Source organism: Erithacus rubecula (assembly GCF_903797595.1).
Source record: "Erithacus rubecula genome assembly, chromosome: 1".
Taxonomy (NCBI): domain Eukaryota; kingdom Metazoa; phylum Chordata; class Aves; order Passeriformes; family Muscicapidae; genus Erithacus; species Erithacus rubecula.
In genome coordinates this window covers 67,250,467-67,265,550 of record NC_136658.1, presented here as the reverse complement: position 1 = coordinate 67,265,550, position 15,084 = coordinate 67,250,467, and the positions used below count along the sequence as shown (strand labels likewise).

Sequence of the window (15,084 nt, the reverse complement as noted above, 5' to 3'; positions counted from 1 at the left end):
TCTGCTTAGTGGGATGTACAGAAGGAATAGACATGAGCTGAAAAATGTATTCATAATGTTGTAATTATTGTACTTGTGCTGGAAAACTTTATGGTTGTGATCCAGATGTCAAAACATGCAGAAATTTCTGTCTAAGTCTGCTAAAAGGCTGAGGTAACAGCTTTCAGACATATGGACTGCCCTTATTTACCTTAGCATGATGCACATTCTCCTGACACTGTTTTAATGTCAAGCCTCTTTTAAACTGGTCAATGGGATAATTACTGTACTCAAATGGCATGAAGAGGAATTGCTTTATTATGAAGTTAGGTGTGTCCCATTTGGGATTTCTCCACCAGCCATGGAGAATACTCTTTTTTTCTCTTTTTACCACCACTGCTGGCCATTTGGCCATGGAGTCTGGCTATCTAAAACAGGCACTTCAGAAGCTGATAGGGCCCTTGTACTTGTATCATCAAGATCTACAAACCATCATTGAATCATTGAATTCATAGATGGAAGAGGATTTTGAAACATTGTCTTGAATTGAAATGAATGCATCAGAAAATTTTCAAACCTTGTTAAATTTGAGAAGTGGGGAGGTGACCAAAGGAAGACTTCATTAACTAAGAGATGTTTCAAAAACTATAGTTTTTAGCTCAAGCTCAGTACTACATTCATGAACTTACAAGCTGCAGATCAAGCAGTGTTAACCTGTGGAAGTTTATAGCATTTATTTTTAAAATATTTTTCACTTATTTATTTGTGTTTGAGAACAGAGGTGATATCCCAGGTTTTGCAGTGAAAAAGATTTAAAAAAATCTCTCCTGGTTGATAAGCAACATACTCTATTTTTGTCTAGCAGACTTTATTACCTTCCCTTCTGGCATGTCTCTAGCTAAAAAACTGATGATGTTGCAAATCATTCAAAGATGAGGGTGTTGTGGATTATCCAAAGTTGGAGAAAAGAAGGTTGACTGAGAATTGTGACTAAATTCCACAGACTAAATGTCTTTTTTGCCCTTCTTCATCCTTTGAATGTGGAAGGAATTGTACTTACAATAGTACTTTCCATTCTCTTGGTTTATGCAGCTTTCACCCATCCTCCTCAGGGCAAAGTGCTTGTTCTCTAAGTTGTGTCTGATTTTACATCCTCTGCCATCTCTGTCTATGTGCAAGCTCCCTTGTCACCACAGATCATATTTAAAAGAATCTAAAGTTATGCACCTGCTTATGTAAAGCTAAACAGCTCCTCATGTTCCTGAAGAGCTGTAGTCCCCAACACTCAGTGTTTGCAGTGAGACCTAAGCAGGTAGGAGTGTTTTCAGGCTGCTGAGGTGCTAGGTGGCTTTTATAGCAAAAATCTAACCAAAATAGCTTTGTCATAGTGCACTGGAGTTTAATTAAAATAGCTCTTTCTACAGACACTCAGGGGCATTCCTTGCTCCTCTCAACTCCAGATTCTTTTCAGATCATGTTTTATGTAGCATGGTATTCTCAAGATAGGATTCTTGGCTAATTCTTAACCAATAAACAGTTTATTAATTCACCAAGTACCACTCTATTACTTACTCAACAGTTAGTTAATCAAATTAAAATCCAACATGTATTCTGCTCATGCACAGAGCATTCAAATATTGTCCTACAAGTTACTGCCATAAATGGAGGTCAAACAGTTCTAGTGGAAGATAATACAAAATTTTAAGATATCTCACTATATTCATATCCAGACAGCAAATATTTACTATATCTAGTATACTTAACCCTCTTCTAGTACTCAGTGGGTTAAAGATACTGTAGATTTAAGAGTTTTGACACTGTAATTTAAATGATTTAACATAAAAGAGACTAGAAAAATACTACCATGAATAATAATTTAAAATTACACCTTAAGTCTCCCTTTTGGCTGTCTACTCAGGCTTTTAAAAGAGAAGCATGCATGTGGAATAACTTGGTTAAAACTTTGAAATATCGTCACTCAAGATTTTCCAGCTGATTTCACAGGACAACTTTCTGTCATCTCTTGCAATGGCACCAAAAGAAATGCATCCCATGCAATAAAGCTCATTGGTATTTTCATCCAAAAATGAACCTGAGGAAGGCATAAAAGTTCCTCTGCTTTAGGAAGCCCCTGAGCAACAGAGTGAGTGTTGGAGATTGGGAGAATATTATACGGAAGTGTCACTTCAGAATTGTTCTGTACCTAACAAAATTAGGGATTTGCTGGTAGAGGCAGGTGTCTGGGCTGGAGGGCTGAAGGACTCTTCAGTCTGTCAGGGCACAGTTTTTGTTGTGTTTCTGTGAGAACATGACTGTGCAGGTGACACACCTTGCTGGGCTGTACAGCTTCTTTCCAGTTTTGGCAGGGCTGTTCTTACTCCTGTGACCCTGGGAAGGCAAGGAGAGTGTTTGTATGCATTCCACAGATTCAAGAATCCACACAGTAACTCCTGCTTAATAGCCAGAATTTCTTTCATGATTCATGAGAAAAATGACTCTCTTTTGTTTTCGTTTGGAAAATGTCCAATGGAATGCCTGAATTTCTTCTTTTTTTACCCATTTTCTCTGAGGTCACATTAATTACCAGAATATGGTATTTTACCATCTTTTACACACTGGAAGCTTTTTATGTTTCATTTATCATATGTGTTATATTTCAGTATTAGCATAGTCTGGGAATTGAAATTTTTTCCTATTTCTCCAATTACTTTTCAGCATTCATTTATATCTTAGGAGCTTATATCTTCCAATAAACTATTTTTTTCTTTTTTTGTGCCTGTAAAAATGCCTCTCAAATTTCTGGAATACAGCATTTTCCTAGATATCAAGAAAGAAAAAATACATTAACAGTTCCTAGGCTGTGTAATCATGTTTTATTTATTTCTTTTCTCATCTTCTAGGGCTTTGAAGTGAAAGGTGATCTTGTTTTCAAGGAAAGTTTTATTTTAGGAAGAGGTTCATTTGACAAATGGACTGAAAAGCTTCCAGTAGAGCTTAGAGAGGCTATTTAGTTTAGCTAAGGTTAACCTTACTAAATAGCACACTGTAATGAGCTCAAAATTGAAGAAATGGAAGGAAAAATCTCTAAACAGGGGAGCATTGTCCCTGGCAACAAATAGTGAGTGCACAAAGACTTTTGAAAGTCAGGAAATAACAGCTGTGCACATTTTACAGCATATAGGCAATGTATTATCTTGCATATTGGCCAGCCCCATATTTTTGCAAACCAGCTCAGGAGCCATTAACTGGGGACCAGGTGGCACTGTGCACAATTTGCATTTTTGTTATTTTCTTCATAATGAACTTGTGACTGACCCCATGCAAGGACGTGATTTATTGGTGGAAAGGTGGAAGAAGCCCATTGTTCCTATTCTGTGGAAAGGTTCTTAAGCAGCAGAGACTTTGGGAAGGTCAGTACTCTGGATATTGTGAGGTGCTATAAATTCATGAATCCTTCAAAATCCTGGCACAGGTCAAAAGATCCTGTGGATAAGGCATGGACACAGACAGTCCAGACAATATTGTTCTTTTCCTCTTTCCCTCTCCTTCATCTCTTTCCTTGCATTTATTTTGATTCTTCTCTTCATATGTTTCCTTCTTTGCTATTTTTCTGTTTTCTACCACTTCAAATTTCATCCCCGCAAGTTTCTGCTGCAATGGCAACAGGATTTTCCACATGGAAGAGCAGCTAATTGAGGATGGAGACTAGGATTAGTCACTTTTTTCTGACTTAACTTCTTACACATGCAGTTGTCAGGCATTAAAAACTGACAAGCCATCATCAGATTCCCTCAACATTAAGTCCTGAGTTTTCCAGATCACTCTGGGGCTTGTCAGTCAGGTACTTTTTTTGCAGATATATTCTAAGAGGAAACTAGATAGATTCACCATGGGCAGGTAGTGCCTGAAACCCCTCTGAGGTAAAAATGGTACTGGTGGCTATCCATAAGCAGAAACAGTATTAGAAATAACATTAACATTGTAGATTTCTTTACACAATATGTTGAAATTGCATATTTGAAGGAGAGTGGCATCCATTGTGGTAGCACTTTGTTGTATTATTATTATTTGTTATTCTCTCCTATTATTTGCATTGCATTAGAAGCTCTAAACAAGATTGAGGTCCTGTTGTGCCAAGCACTACAGCAATAAAGGATGAACCAGGATTCAACCCATTATTTGCTTGTAAAAAGAGAAGGTGGTTTTCTTTAATTTAGTCTTTGTCATGCATATTGCTCTAAATATAGTGTTTGTCAAGTGATTTTGTGGGCAGGGATCAAGAGGAGGACAGATTTCCTTTTAGTTTTTTCAGCATAACCAGCTCTGAAGAACAGCATCTAAAGTTTTGGGATTGTAAACTATTCCTCTGTGCAGACATTGTGCTGTCTTCAAAAAAGCAAGTACAAGAATACAGCCCTAAAGCTTTGTCAGTGATATATCATCTCATAGATGTAATTTTCAAGTGGCAAGTGTTTTGATGATGCTACAAGGGCTTTGTTTATGAAGTGGGTCTGGCAGACACTGTAGAGTTCACATAAATTACAACTTCATTGATTATTAATGAGAAACATTCATCTGGCTTCCCCTTCACCCTCTGTTTTGTCAAAACTCCCTTAGAGACTTGTAGTTGTTACAGACCAGGCTCTGTTTCACAGAATGTAGCTCTTGCTGAGTGGTGTTAACAGGGATCCCCTGGCCAACTGAGAAAGCCAGAGGTCAAGAAGCTGATTTCCTGGCCTTTCTCAACTCACCCCTTTCCACTCCTCCAAATATACATCTTCACATGTATACACATGAACACAGGCACAAACATTGATCCTGCACCTCTTACTCCTGTTCCTGTGGGAGTCCTGAGCTCACATGGTCATTCATTGCTTGTGTTCCTGCAGCATCTCTGTCAGGGCATCTGCCCACATCTTCAGCACTCAGTTCTTCAACAAATCAGGATGAGAGGAGCACCTTCAAAGACATCTCTGCCCTTGCACTTACCTTCTCATGATTTAAAAAGGGGCCAAAATCAGATGTTCCATATCCATATTCTTTTGCAGCAGTTTCTCAGAGACCATTCAAAGGTCACTTTGAATACATGGCAAAATATAAAAGCAGAAGTGAAATCTGGAATCTTGTGGGTAAGGTAAATAAGATTTCTCAGGATGGAAGTGCTAGAAGGTGCACCTTTGCTTTGTTTCAGCAAAGAAAAGGAAGCACAATTCCCAACTCAGCTGCTACTCACTAGCACATTGTGAAAGTCACATATGCAGTTTCCAAAGGATTCAAAATATAAGTAGGTACATAGCAGGATTTAGTAAAAAGGTATAAATCAATTATGTGGAATAGATGTCTGCTAGAAAGCATCATTCAGTTCTGATCTCTAGCACTAAACATTTGTAAGCATTCAATGTATATGAGCTAAGAATACTTTGCTCTTTACCTGCTTACTTCTTATTCTGGTGACACAGGCATCTGCTGCTGGCCACAGTCAGATGGTCCTTGCTCTGAGACACAATGGTAGTGGCTAAGCTGGTCAAATGGAGGAGATGTCAGATGTTTTTTACCCTGCCTTTGTTTAATGCTATGCATATAGAAGTTTACCAGACAATCCAGCACTTATTTTAAAGACAGACAAGTCCAGATGTTTAATGATGTCTAAACTGGTCAAGGAAATGTATTCAAAGATGCTGATGAGAGAAGCCCTAAATATTGACCAAATAAGTCACTCCCACCAAAAGCTTCATGAAACCCACAAGATTCTAGGAATTGAATGACCAGGGAAAACAGTGATCCAACCTGTCAGCTGAATATGCATGCTTAATTGCTCATAGGGAAAAGATTAGATTTTGGTGATAATAAAGGCAGACTGCAGAGTTTTGAGAGAGAATTTTAGATAAAAATACAAGAACTTTTTAGAGTAATTCTTTCTTACTCTAATAAGGTACTTTATTTCAAATGAAAAAATAGCATTTTTTATTATATATATATATATATATATATATACAATAAATTTATTTTCCAGTGACAGTATATATATATGTATATGCACATATATGTACGTATGCACATACATGTATTTGTTATAAGGGAGACAGATTCTCTATTAGATTTGCTCATTTTCAGGAAAGTTTTAATTTCAGCTTTTAGAAATCCACTCAATATTCAGTCTCAAAATACTCAGCAATAGTGTTTCTGAAGTACATGATCAAATATCTGGTCTCCAGCATCTTTTTTTTTTTCCTCCACAGAAAACAAAGTTTAACAAGCATCCTAATACATTTACTGCCAGCTGCTGCTGGGATTGTCCTAGTCCTTTCAGTTCACCTTGGCATTCCCTAGCAGAAAACAGACTATTTTTGTAGGTGTAAAACTATCACTCCCACGCCATGGGAATCTTTTCAATGTTTATTATTTTTGTTAGTTGTTTTGTGCTCAGATCATTGGTCTCACTGCTCACCATTTCTCTGTGTTTTTGACCAGCAGGTCTGAGCCACATGGCTGGTGATGTCTATGGTGGAAACCTTCCATGTGTGCAAGCAGGGGCTCACAAACAAACCCCTTTCTTGTGGATGTTCTTATGCATCCAGCACAAATACAACTTGGCAGATGTCATAAAACTCCACAGTTTTGGCAGTTGCAGGGAAAAGAAAACCCAAAACCCAAAAAACAGACGAAAAACAGACCCAAGAGCTAATACTGTAAATCCTGAAGGGGATTATACCCTTGAAAAGTGATTTTGAGCAGATAAATGCCTTGTGGAAAGGGCTGTTGCAAATGTGGTGGTAACTTTAGTACTGATGATGGAGTGCAGTACCCAAAAGCACCCAAAAGCTGGCAGGAGCAAACATCCATGTTACCTGGGCACAGCAATAATGTGGCAAAAATATAAGGTGATTCAGACACCTTACCAAGGAAGGGAAGGAGGATGGTTCTACAAGATTACTTGGCTATTTTTATGGAAGACAAAGTTGTTCCTGCCCTTCCAAAATGGACCCAGTAAAAGCAGTTGTTTTACACTACTTAGGGTGTTAAAATGTAGTTTTCATCAAAGGGATTTTATTGTTCTTCAGGTTTTTCAGACCCAGAGTTTTCCTATGAAATGTTTTGTTCTTTTATTCCACTTGAAAGAAAAAGAAGCTTTAAAAACTACTCCACGTATTCAAGGTTTTTCTTATTGTCTCTCTAATTGCCAATTCCAAATATTTGCTTTCCAGAGGTTTTCATTGTTCCCCACCATGCCAATTTCTTATCAGATGAAATAGGAATTAACTTGTTTTGCCAAATTTAGGCAGAGCATGGACTTAAAAATACTGATGTTAAATACTTCTATTTTCCTATGCAAATGTGTGGATATTCAAGCGTTTCGTACAGTATCCACAAGGACTCTAACTTGATCAACATGTATTTTTCCTTTATGATCTCTGGTTACTTTACATTTTAATGATTTCATTTTGTAATTGTTTATTAATATTTTTAAATGAAAATTTTGTCTCTTCTTCCAAATTGTTTTTTATAATTTATAAACCCTTATCTAGCTGCATAAATATATATAGACCCCTTTAAAGAGAATGCCATGATCAGTGAAAGCATAAAATATTGCTTTTTTAACTCTTCAGATGTGTTGCTTATATATGTAATATATCTCTTTTCTTAATAATTTTTCATAATTCTTAATAATTTTTCATAATAATGCCTACAATATCTTAATAATGATGTCTTTAAGGGGATCTTAAAAAAATTATACGTTGACAGGATTGATTCTGGTTTTTTGAAGTCTTTGCGTAACTCTTAACATTTTCTTTCATGCTGAAGACCAACAATCTTACCAGTTAGTTCAACAGGAGTTGCCTCCAGTGCTGAGTTTGGTGTCCTGGCCCTGCTCCAGATAGGCAATTTGCCAGGACATGGAGCAGACTGCAGTGGTGATGCTGATGGATGATCATCCCTTGCTCCAAGACAAGAGCAATATATCCAACTTCTATTATTGCACCACTCAATAGCATTAATATAGCTAAACTTGGGATTCTTCTAGATCCTATAACAGATGTGGCAAATTTATTGACTTTCTTTTCCAGTGACTTTATTGTTCATTTTTCTCTGCACCTCAGACTCCAGACCAGTATTTCCTTTGGACACCCCATCTATAGTCTCTTGTCATAGTTTGTCAGCAAGATCCAGGTGGCATGCATCAGCTTCTCTGGAGATGAAAGAACCACCAGTGTCTTTGTGTCCAAACAAAGAAGAAATTCATCTGGATTTTCCATCACTGCAATGCATAATAATTGTTTTTAGTTTTCAGAGAATGATTTTCATTTCCAGGATGCTCAGCAGTTGGTACCTGTGCATCCTCTCATTGCTCAATGCTGTGTATGAAAGCGTTTCATTCTTAATTTAACACACTGGGAAAATGAAGCAACTGATTCAAGAGGACAGAGAGTAAACCTGGTCAGGGTTAAAATCTGTTTGTGCCTTCAGTAGTCTTGCTATTGACCTTAGCATAGCTTGGATTAGTGCCTGCAAGATGTGGAATTAGATTTCAAGAATTATTGACTGAGTCCTCTTCTGTATACCTCAGCACAGTCACCTTCTGAAGGCACGGAGTCCCGGCCCTCCTAGAAGGATATTCCATGAGTGTTGGACTGGACCCCAGCACTTTGCTCATGTTCTTGTACATTGATTATAGTTGTAAAAGAAACTGATGACAAAGCTGTGTACTTATTTAACACAGGCAAAGTTACTTACAAAGTCACATTTCCTTGGATGTGCCAGGAATTAGTGACTAATAATTTTCTTCCACTTGATTCACAAACCTGTTCTGATTAGCATGCAGCTTAAAAGCTCTCCCTTCCCATACCCAGATTCACAGTGTTTGTGAACATGTGTTTTCCTGTGGCCATCTCCCTTAGATTTGTTTTTCCCTGTGTCTGCACCACTGCCAAAGGAAAACTGAGAAAACTGTAGCTTATTGAAACCTGCCGTCCTCGCTCTGGGTGAGAACATGTGCCTGTGGTCTGGGCAGAGTTTGCTGTTATTTCATGCCACTAGCCCTGGAGAGAAGCTGAAATGTGTCTGGTGGTTGTCTTAAGGACAGAACAGCAAAAGCTGAACACACCTTGTGGTAGCACTTGCCAGATGATGATCTTTTTCCTTGGCCATGACATGGGGCCTGAAAGGTACATGTGGGACAGGGAGAATCTGGCTTTCTGTCCATCATCCTGTACCCATGCTTCAGAATGCTGCAGGTGGATATTGGAGTCAGTATGAAATTTCATATCTGGCTGGGGCTCTAGCAGACCCTACACTTGTCCAGAGGGATGAACAAAATGCCTCATTTGGCCTCTCCTGATCCCAGGAGAGGGCTGGTATGGCACAGTGTGTTGGGTGCTAGCATGGTGACCCACTTTGCATCCCACTGAGCTCTGTGGGGTATTTTAGCAGCAAGTAGCAGAGATGGAGTTACACCCACAGCCAGAGAGTGCTACACAGGATGGTCTTCTGTGCCTGTCAGAAGCCTGACTTGTAAAAATGAGATTAAGATTATTAACATAGCCTAAGGACTTCTTTGAATTATATGTTGCCCTTTCACCTTTAACTTTATCTCCTGGAATTCACCATGAATATTTAATATATGGCCACCACTGCATCTTGCAGAATAAATGACAGGCTCCAAGTTTCAAAGCTAAATCTGAAAAGCAATGCATATACATCAATACTGAAAAAAAAAAAAAAAAAGCATCTCACCCAGAGCAAATCCTTTTTCATAAACCCACTTATTAAAAAAAAGTAATGTAATATCATGACTTTTCATTAATATTAGTCTTCACTAAGCCCAAAGCAAATCCTTGCTTACTGTGCACTTGCTATGCTTGTTGTACAGGACTGCCGGAAGGTGGGAAAGGCTCACAGTCAGTGTGTGAGGAACAGGGAGCGTGCAGTTGAGACAGATATGAGCTCTCTTAGAGCAGCTCTCAATACTCAGTTGTCCTTCCCAGGGAAAACGATTATGGATGTTTCACAGGAATAATAATGCTAATTTTCAGCCCCCACAGAGTGCTTTACACCTGCAAAGTGCTATAAAAATGTGAGCTGATACTCGCCAGCAGGCGAGTTCTGTAGATGCAGAAATGAAGATACAGAAAGGTCAGAGGGCTGACCCAGGGCCACATAGCTTCTCATCATCCGATTTAGGATGAAGAAACTGGTGTCTCTCTGGTCACATTTCATTAATCATGCTGCCTTTTAAAAATTTGTTCAAATCTCATGTATATATATGTGTGTATATATATATATACACATATATTTATATATATAAAATGGTTGAGAAGGAGTTGTTTCCCTCTTCCCTCTTTGCTTCTTCAAAATAAACAAGCTCCTGAGCTACCAAACCCCATGTTTACACGTATCATTAAATACTTTCCAGTTGCTAGCCAGAAAACTCAGCAGAAGATCTGTAGAACACCAAAGTAACTCTCTTCTTTTAAATAATTGATGATGCCAAATAGCAGCAGTGTTATGCCAACAAAGAGATTGGTCTCTCAAAATATTTTATTCATTATACCTCAGGAAACCCAAAGCCTTGTTTTTAATGAAAACGAGTTTCAGAAGTTGGCTCTCAGTTCCTCTGAAACATCTGCTTATTACAATTCTTGGTGTTAAAGCATTGGTGCTCCCCAGTAAATCTTTCAGCTTTGAGTAATACGTATGGAAGTCTTGGCAAAGAGATGAGGAAGAAGAAAGAGCAATGCTTGCCAAATATTCATTTTACTTTATGAGGCTGTAGTGCTATATGTTAATAGTACATGTGTTGAGGAGAATCTACTAATCCGATTAAATAACAAGAAGGAATTAATTCCAAGGTTCAAAAAGAACCCATTCTGTGCAGCTGAAAATTTATATTCCAGGGTAAAACTGTTAGAAGTCTTGGCTAACTAGACTTTTATAAAGCAGCCAGAAATGGATCTTTCTCTGTATTGTTTGTAAATCAAGGTCACATATGTGAGAAGGTTATGTTGTGATAAATCTGTCTGACAATTAGATGAAGAGGACATATCAATGTTAAATTATATTCTTTGTATGCTTCGGGCAGAAAGCAATGTAAACACCATAGTAGCATTATGAACAGAAAATTGCATTCCAGATAATAACAGATATTCATGGTGCATGGTTTTACACGTTAATGTGCTATGTTTTACTCAGTCATGTTAATATTTTAGATTATGTAACATTCCCTTCTTTATGCGTAGTGTATTTTTTTTCCACTGAGAATGCAGCTCCCTCCTCCTCATCCCCCTCCCCCTCCTCCCTTCCCTCTCTCTCTCCTCCCTATCTTCTCCCTATTTATATATTTTTTTTTCCATTTTTCCTTCTCCTAATTCTCACTAATTCTTGTGGAAACAAACAAGGAAAACAAAGTGAAACTGTCTGTACAAGAAAATTTTAAGAGGTAGTTTCAAGATTTATAAGATTTATTTTCTGTACTTACAGATTCAATCTGTGTACCAGGCTTTGATCCAAGCCTTAGCATGATGACTGGAATCACTCCAATTAACCCAATGATACCAGGCATGGGGTTAGTGCCACCACCACCACCAACAGATGTGCCTGTAGTCAAAGAAATAATTCACTGCAAAAGCTGCACGCTCTTCCCTCCAAACCCAAGTAAGTGGATCTGAAGAATGTTCCTTTCCTAAATAAATTGCATGATTTTTTTTATCTAATAGCAGTTATGCTTTTTAATTACAGGCACATGTGGTCTTTCCTTCTAAGTCTATTCTGTATGTAAAGCGTGGTATGGTATAGGAGCATCCTTATTCATCTCTGTAAGGTCACATAAAAAAACAATGCAGCTTGTACAAAAAAGAAGAATACTTAAAGAAAAGCAACACAGCCTGAAGATCTGCAGTGCTCATAGTTGATACCTGTCTTTCCCGTAGATCAGGATGTCACAAAACATAAAGGTTATATGTTGCTGTTCATCTCTGTTCTCCTCTTCAGGTGCCTGTAGTCAGATGGGATCGATCCAGGCTTGTGTGACTCAACACAGTACCTTGCACCCCAAACTGCCTCACTACAGTCCCTTTGTGAGGGAGATGGAAGGGAAGGGGGCTAGGGCTTCTCTCCTGCCGTTTTTCAGGAGGTTCAATATGGTAGATGTGTTCCTTCTTTTTGAAGGCAGGGGCCAGGTTCCCTCCTGTTCCTTCAGTGACTGTGCAAATGGAGAACTCTTCCCACTGAGATACCAGCTCAGGCACAAACCCTGATTTTGTGTGTTGGCTCCATGAGGTTCAGAGACATCATACAGTGACTTTCACTATCACTGTGAAATGAGAACATTAAGCAAATATTCAGGTGCTCTGGATTTGCAATGTACCCAGATCACAGCTTAATCAAACTGGTTATGTATATGAATATATATGTATGTGTATATATATGTACACTTTAAGGTTGTAACTTCCTTTACTGTGAAAAAAGGGCCAAAAAAGTAAGTAACATTATCAAACTCCTTCTTAGAGAATTACTTTCACCATGTATAAACAAGTGTTATGAGATAGCTTTTATTTTTTATACGGCTTTCAAAAATTTAATAGTTTTTCCGATTTAAGTGTGCATACATTCTCTGTATATGTACAAGAAAGTAGCATTTCCAGCTACTGTGCCTCATGAGCACTTGTAAACAATGAGGTTATCCTTCCCTGTGCTGGCGTCTGCTCCATTATCTGGCAGCGAGACAAAACAGATAACGGGCAGAGTGTTTTCATCATGCTGTCACTTTGTTGTGTTTCCCACTTTGTTCTTCTGTTTGCTGTGCTCCTGTACTCTGACACAGAAATGAAATTATGCTAATACCAGGAAAGGTGTCCAGCCCAAGTGCACAGAGTGTACACAGCATGGGCTTGCTCACAGCCCACACACTTGGTGAGCATGGTGAGTGATGGGCATGAGCCAGAGATGGTGCAGTTCAGGCTTTGAATGCACTGCACTAGAGCCTGAGATGTGTGCTCAAGAGTCAAATCACTTGCAGAGGCTTCTCTGCTTTGAAACAGAATATTTTTCTGGCTTTTGTGTGGCTGTACAGGGAAAAGAAAGACCCTTTTAGACCACACTGTCTGTCGTGGAGAACAACCTGCAGTGGCAGGAATTAATCTTTGAGGTACCACCTACAGCTTGAAAGGGTTTTGATTCAAGTAATCAATTTTGGATAATCTCTGCAATATTCAATTATTTTGCTTGTCCCTCTCCTGCCTCTATACTATGTCATGTAACTGTTGCTGCCCAGAGCTGATTAAAGGGGTGAATAGAGCCAATGGATCAAAAGACAAATTTTGTATTCCAATGTGATTTCTGTTTTGACTTAGATCTTCCACCACCTTCAACAAGAGAGAGACCTCCTGGGTGTAAAACAGTGTTTGTTGGAGGATTACCAGAAAACGCAACGGAGGAAATTATTCAGGAAGTCTTTGAGCAGTGTGGAGATATAACAGCAATTCGGAAAAGCAAGAAGAATTTTTGTCACATTCGTTTTGCAGAGGAGTTCATGGTTGATAAAGCCATTTACCTTTCTGGTACTTCACATTCTTTAATGGATTTTCCTTGCTTCTCATTTGTATTTTGTGATGCTGATTCTTGCTTATTTCCTTAGCTTTTATCTCAGCAAGTCTTTCTTAGGCTCAGTGGCTGTAGCATGAAGTGGCAAGGAGCAAATCTGTTATTTCTCTCTGTCTGCCAAGACTCATGCATGATGCTCTATGTTACTTACCTGAGAGCAATTTCCTGACATCCCAACAATGCAGCAGATCATGAAATTCACTACAGAACAATCTTATTTTCAGTTTACAGAGATTTATATAGTTTTGCTCACAGGTTGTGGAAAGACGAGGGCACCAGGCCAGGAACTCTGCTGTTTCCAGTGCCAATTTTTCTGATAGGCTGGCAATTTCACTGGCATATTTTTATAGATTTGTGCCTGAATAAAGTCTGTCTTTATGCACGCCTGTATTCAGCTACTGCATGGGTTAGATTCTGAGCCCCATCTGCAGGTTACGTCTGTTACCTCCCATGACAACGAGTGCTACAGAAACTACAGGGTGTAAAATTTCAGAATCTCTTTATTTTCCAACAATGGAACATACCAAAAAAAAACAAAACAAAAAAAAAAACCCAAAACAAAACAAAAACCAAGCAAACTAACACACACACCCAACCTCTAATTCAGAGGGGGGAAAAAAATGAAGAAAAGATGAAAAATCTGCTTTCACATTTTAGGCTTCTGTGACTGTCAATGTCCTCTTGAGGTTAAAATCTCCTTCATTTGAGGACTGACTTGCTAACCAAGTCCTTTTTCACCGTACTGAGTTGGCTTACATGCACTGTATGTATTTGTCTGCAAACCGCAGGCTGGTTTATCCATCTTGCTGGGTCCTGGAGAGACTCAAGAGCACTGCTTTGCCTCACAATTGTAGTGTAACACTTTCAACCCATATGCTATGTATTCTTGAATAAACAAAGCCCAGGGACTGCTCCTTGGCCAAGACAAGCTGATATAGACTGGCTTACATACACCCACCCTATTCCAGGTGACCTCAAAGCACCCACTGGGACCATCCTTTTGAGCCTGGGAGAGAGTTAGCAACCCAGGATTCCTGTTTGAGCTCAAAAAACCTAGCTCCTTCGTTTCACTAATTTTTCCTTAGGGTTTTTAGGTTGTTTGAGGATTTTTTCCTAACTTGGCTGCTTGCTTTAAATACCTGTTTGAAGAACTACAGAAAATAATGATTTTTATGGGGTCTATGTTAAGATTTATTTGTAATATTGCTGTACTTTCAGGTTCATTCCAGATCTTTATTCCACTCTGGATTTTTCCTCTTGTCTTTTATTTTTTTTTTAATTTTCACTTCATTTCTTCCAGCCCCTCCTCACCAATCCTCTGTTCCTGATTTCCATGCTTCTCATTTATTTGTGTTTCATGTTACTTCCAAAATGGTGTAGATCATTGCAGCAGATTAGAGGCATCACAAGCACATTTACCAGCTTCCAGCTTCTGTTTGGGGGACCCTAGTAACAGAACAGAAGAGGGGCACACCAGATTCACTAGGAACTGGTATTACTGTATTATGA

General features: G+C 38.6%; 1 protein-coding gene across 8 annotated transcripts in view; it reads left to right on the top strand.

The window, feature by feature from the left end:
• The window catches only part of ENOX1 (ecto-NOX disulfide-thiol exchanger 1), a 354,516-nt gene that overhangs the window by 243,760 nt on the left and 95,672 nt on the right, over positions 1-15,084 (top strand). For all 8 annotated transcript variants that reach the window (XM_079300896.1, XM_079300891.1, XM_079300892.1 and 5 more), the window contains 2 exons: positions 11,455-11,628; positions 13,326-13,532. In XM_079300896.1, the coding sequence (XP_079157022.1) occupies positions 11,455-11,628; positions 13,326-13,532 (381 nt within the window). The remainder of the gene's footprint in view (positions 1-11,454; positions 11,629-13,325; positions 13,533-15,084) is intronic.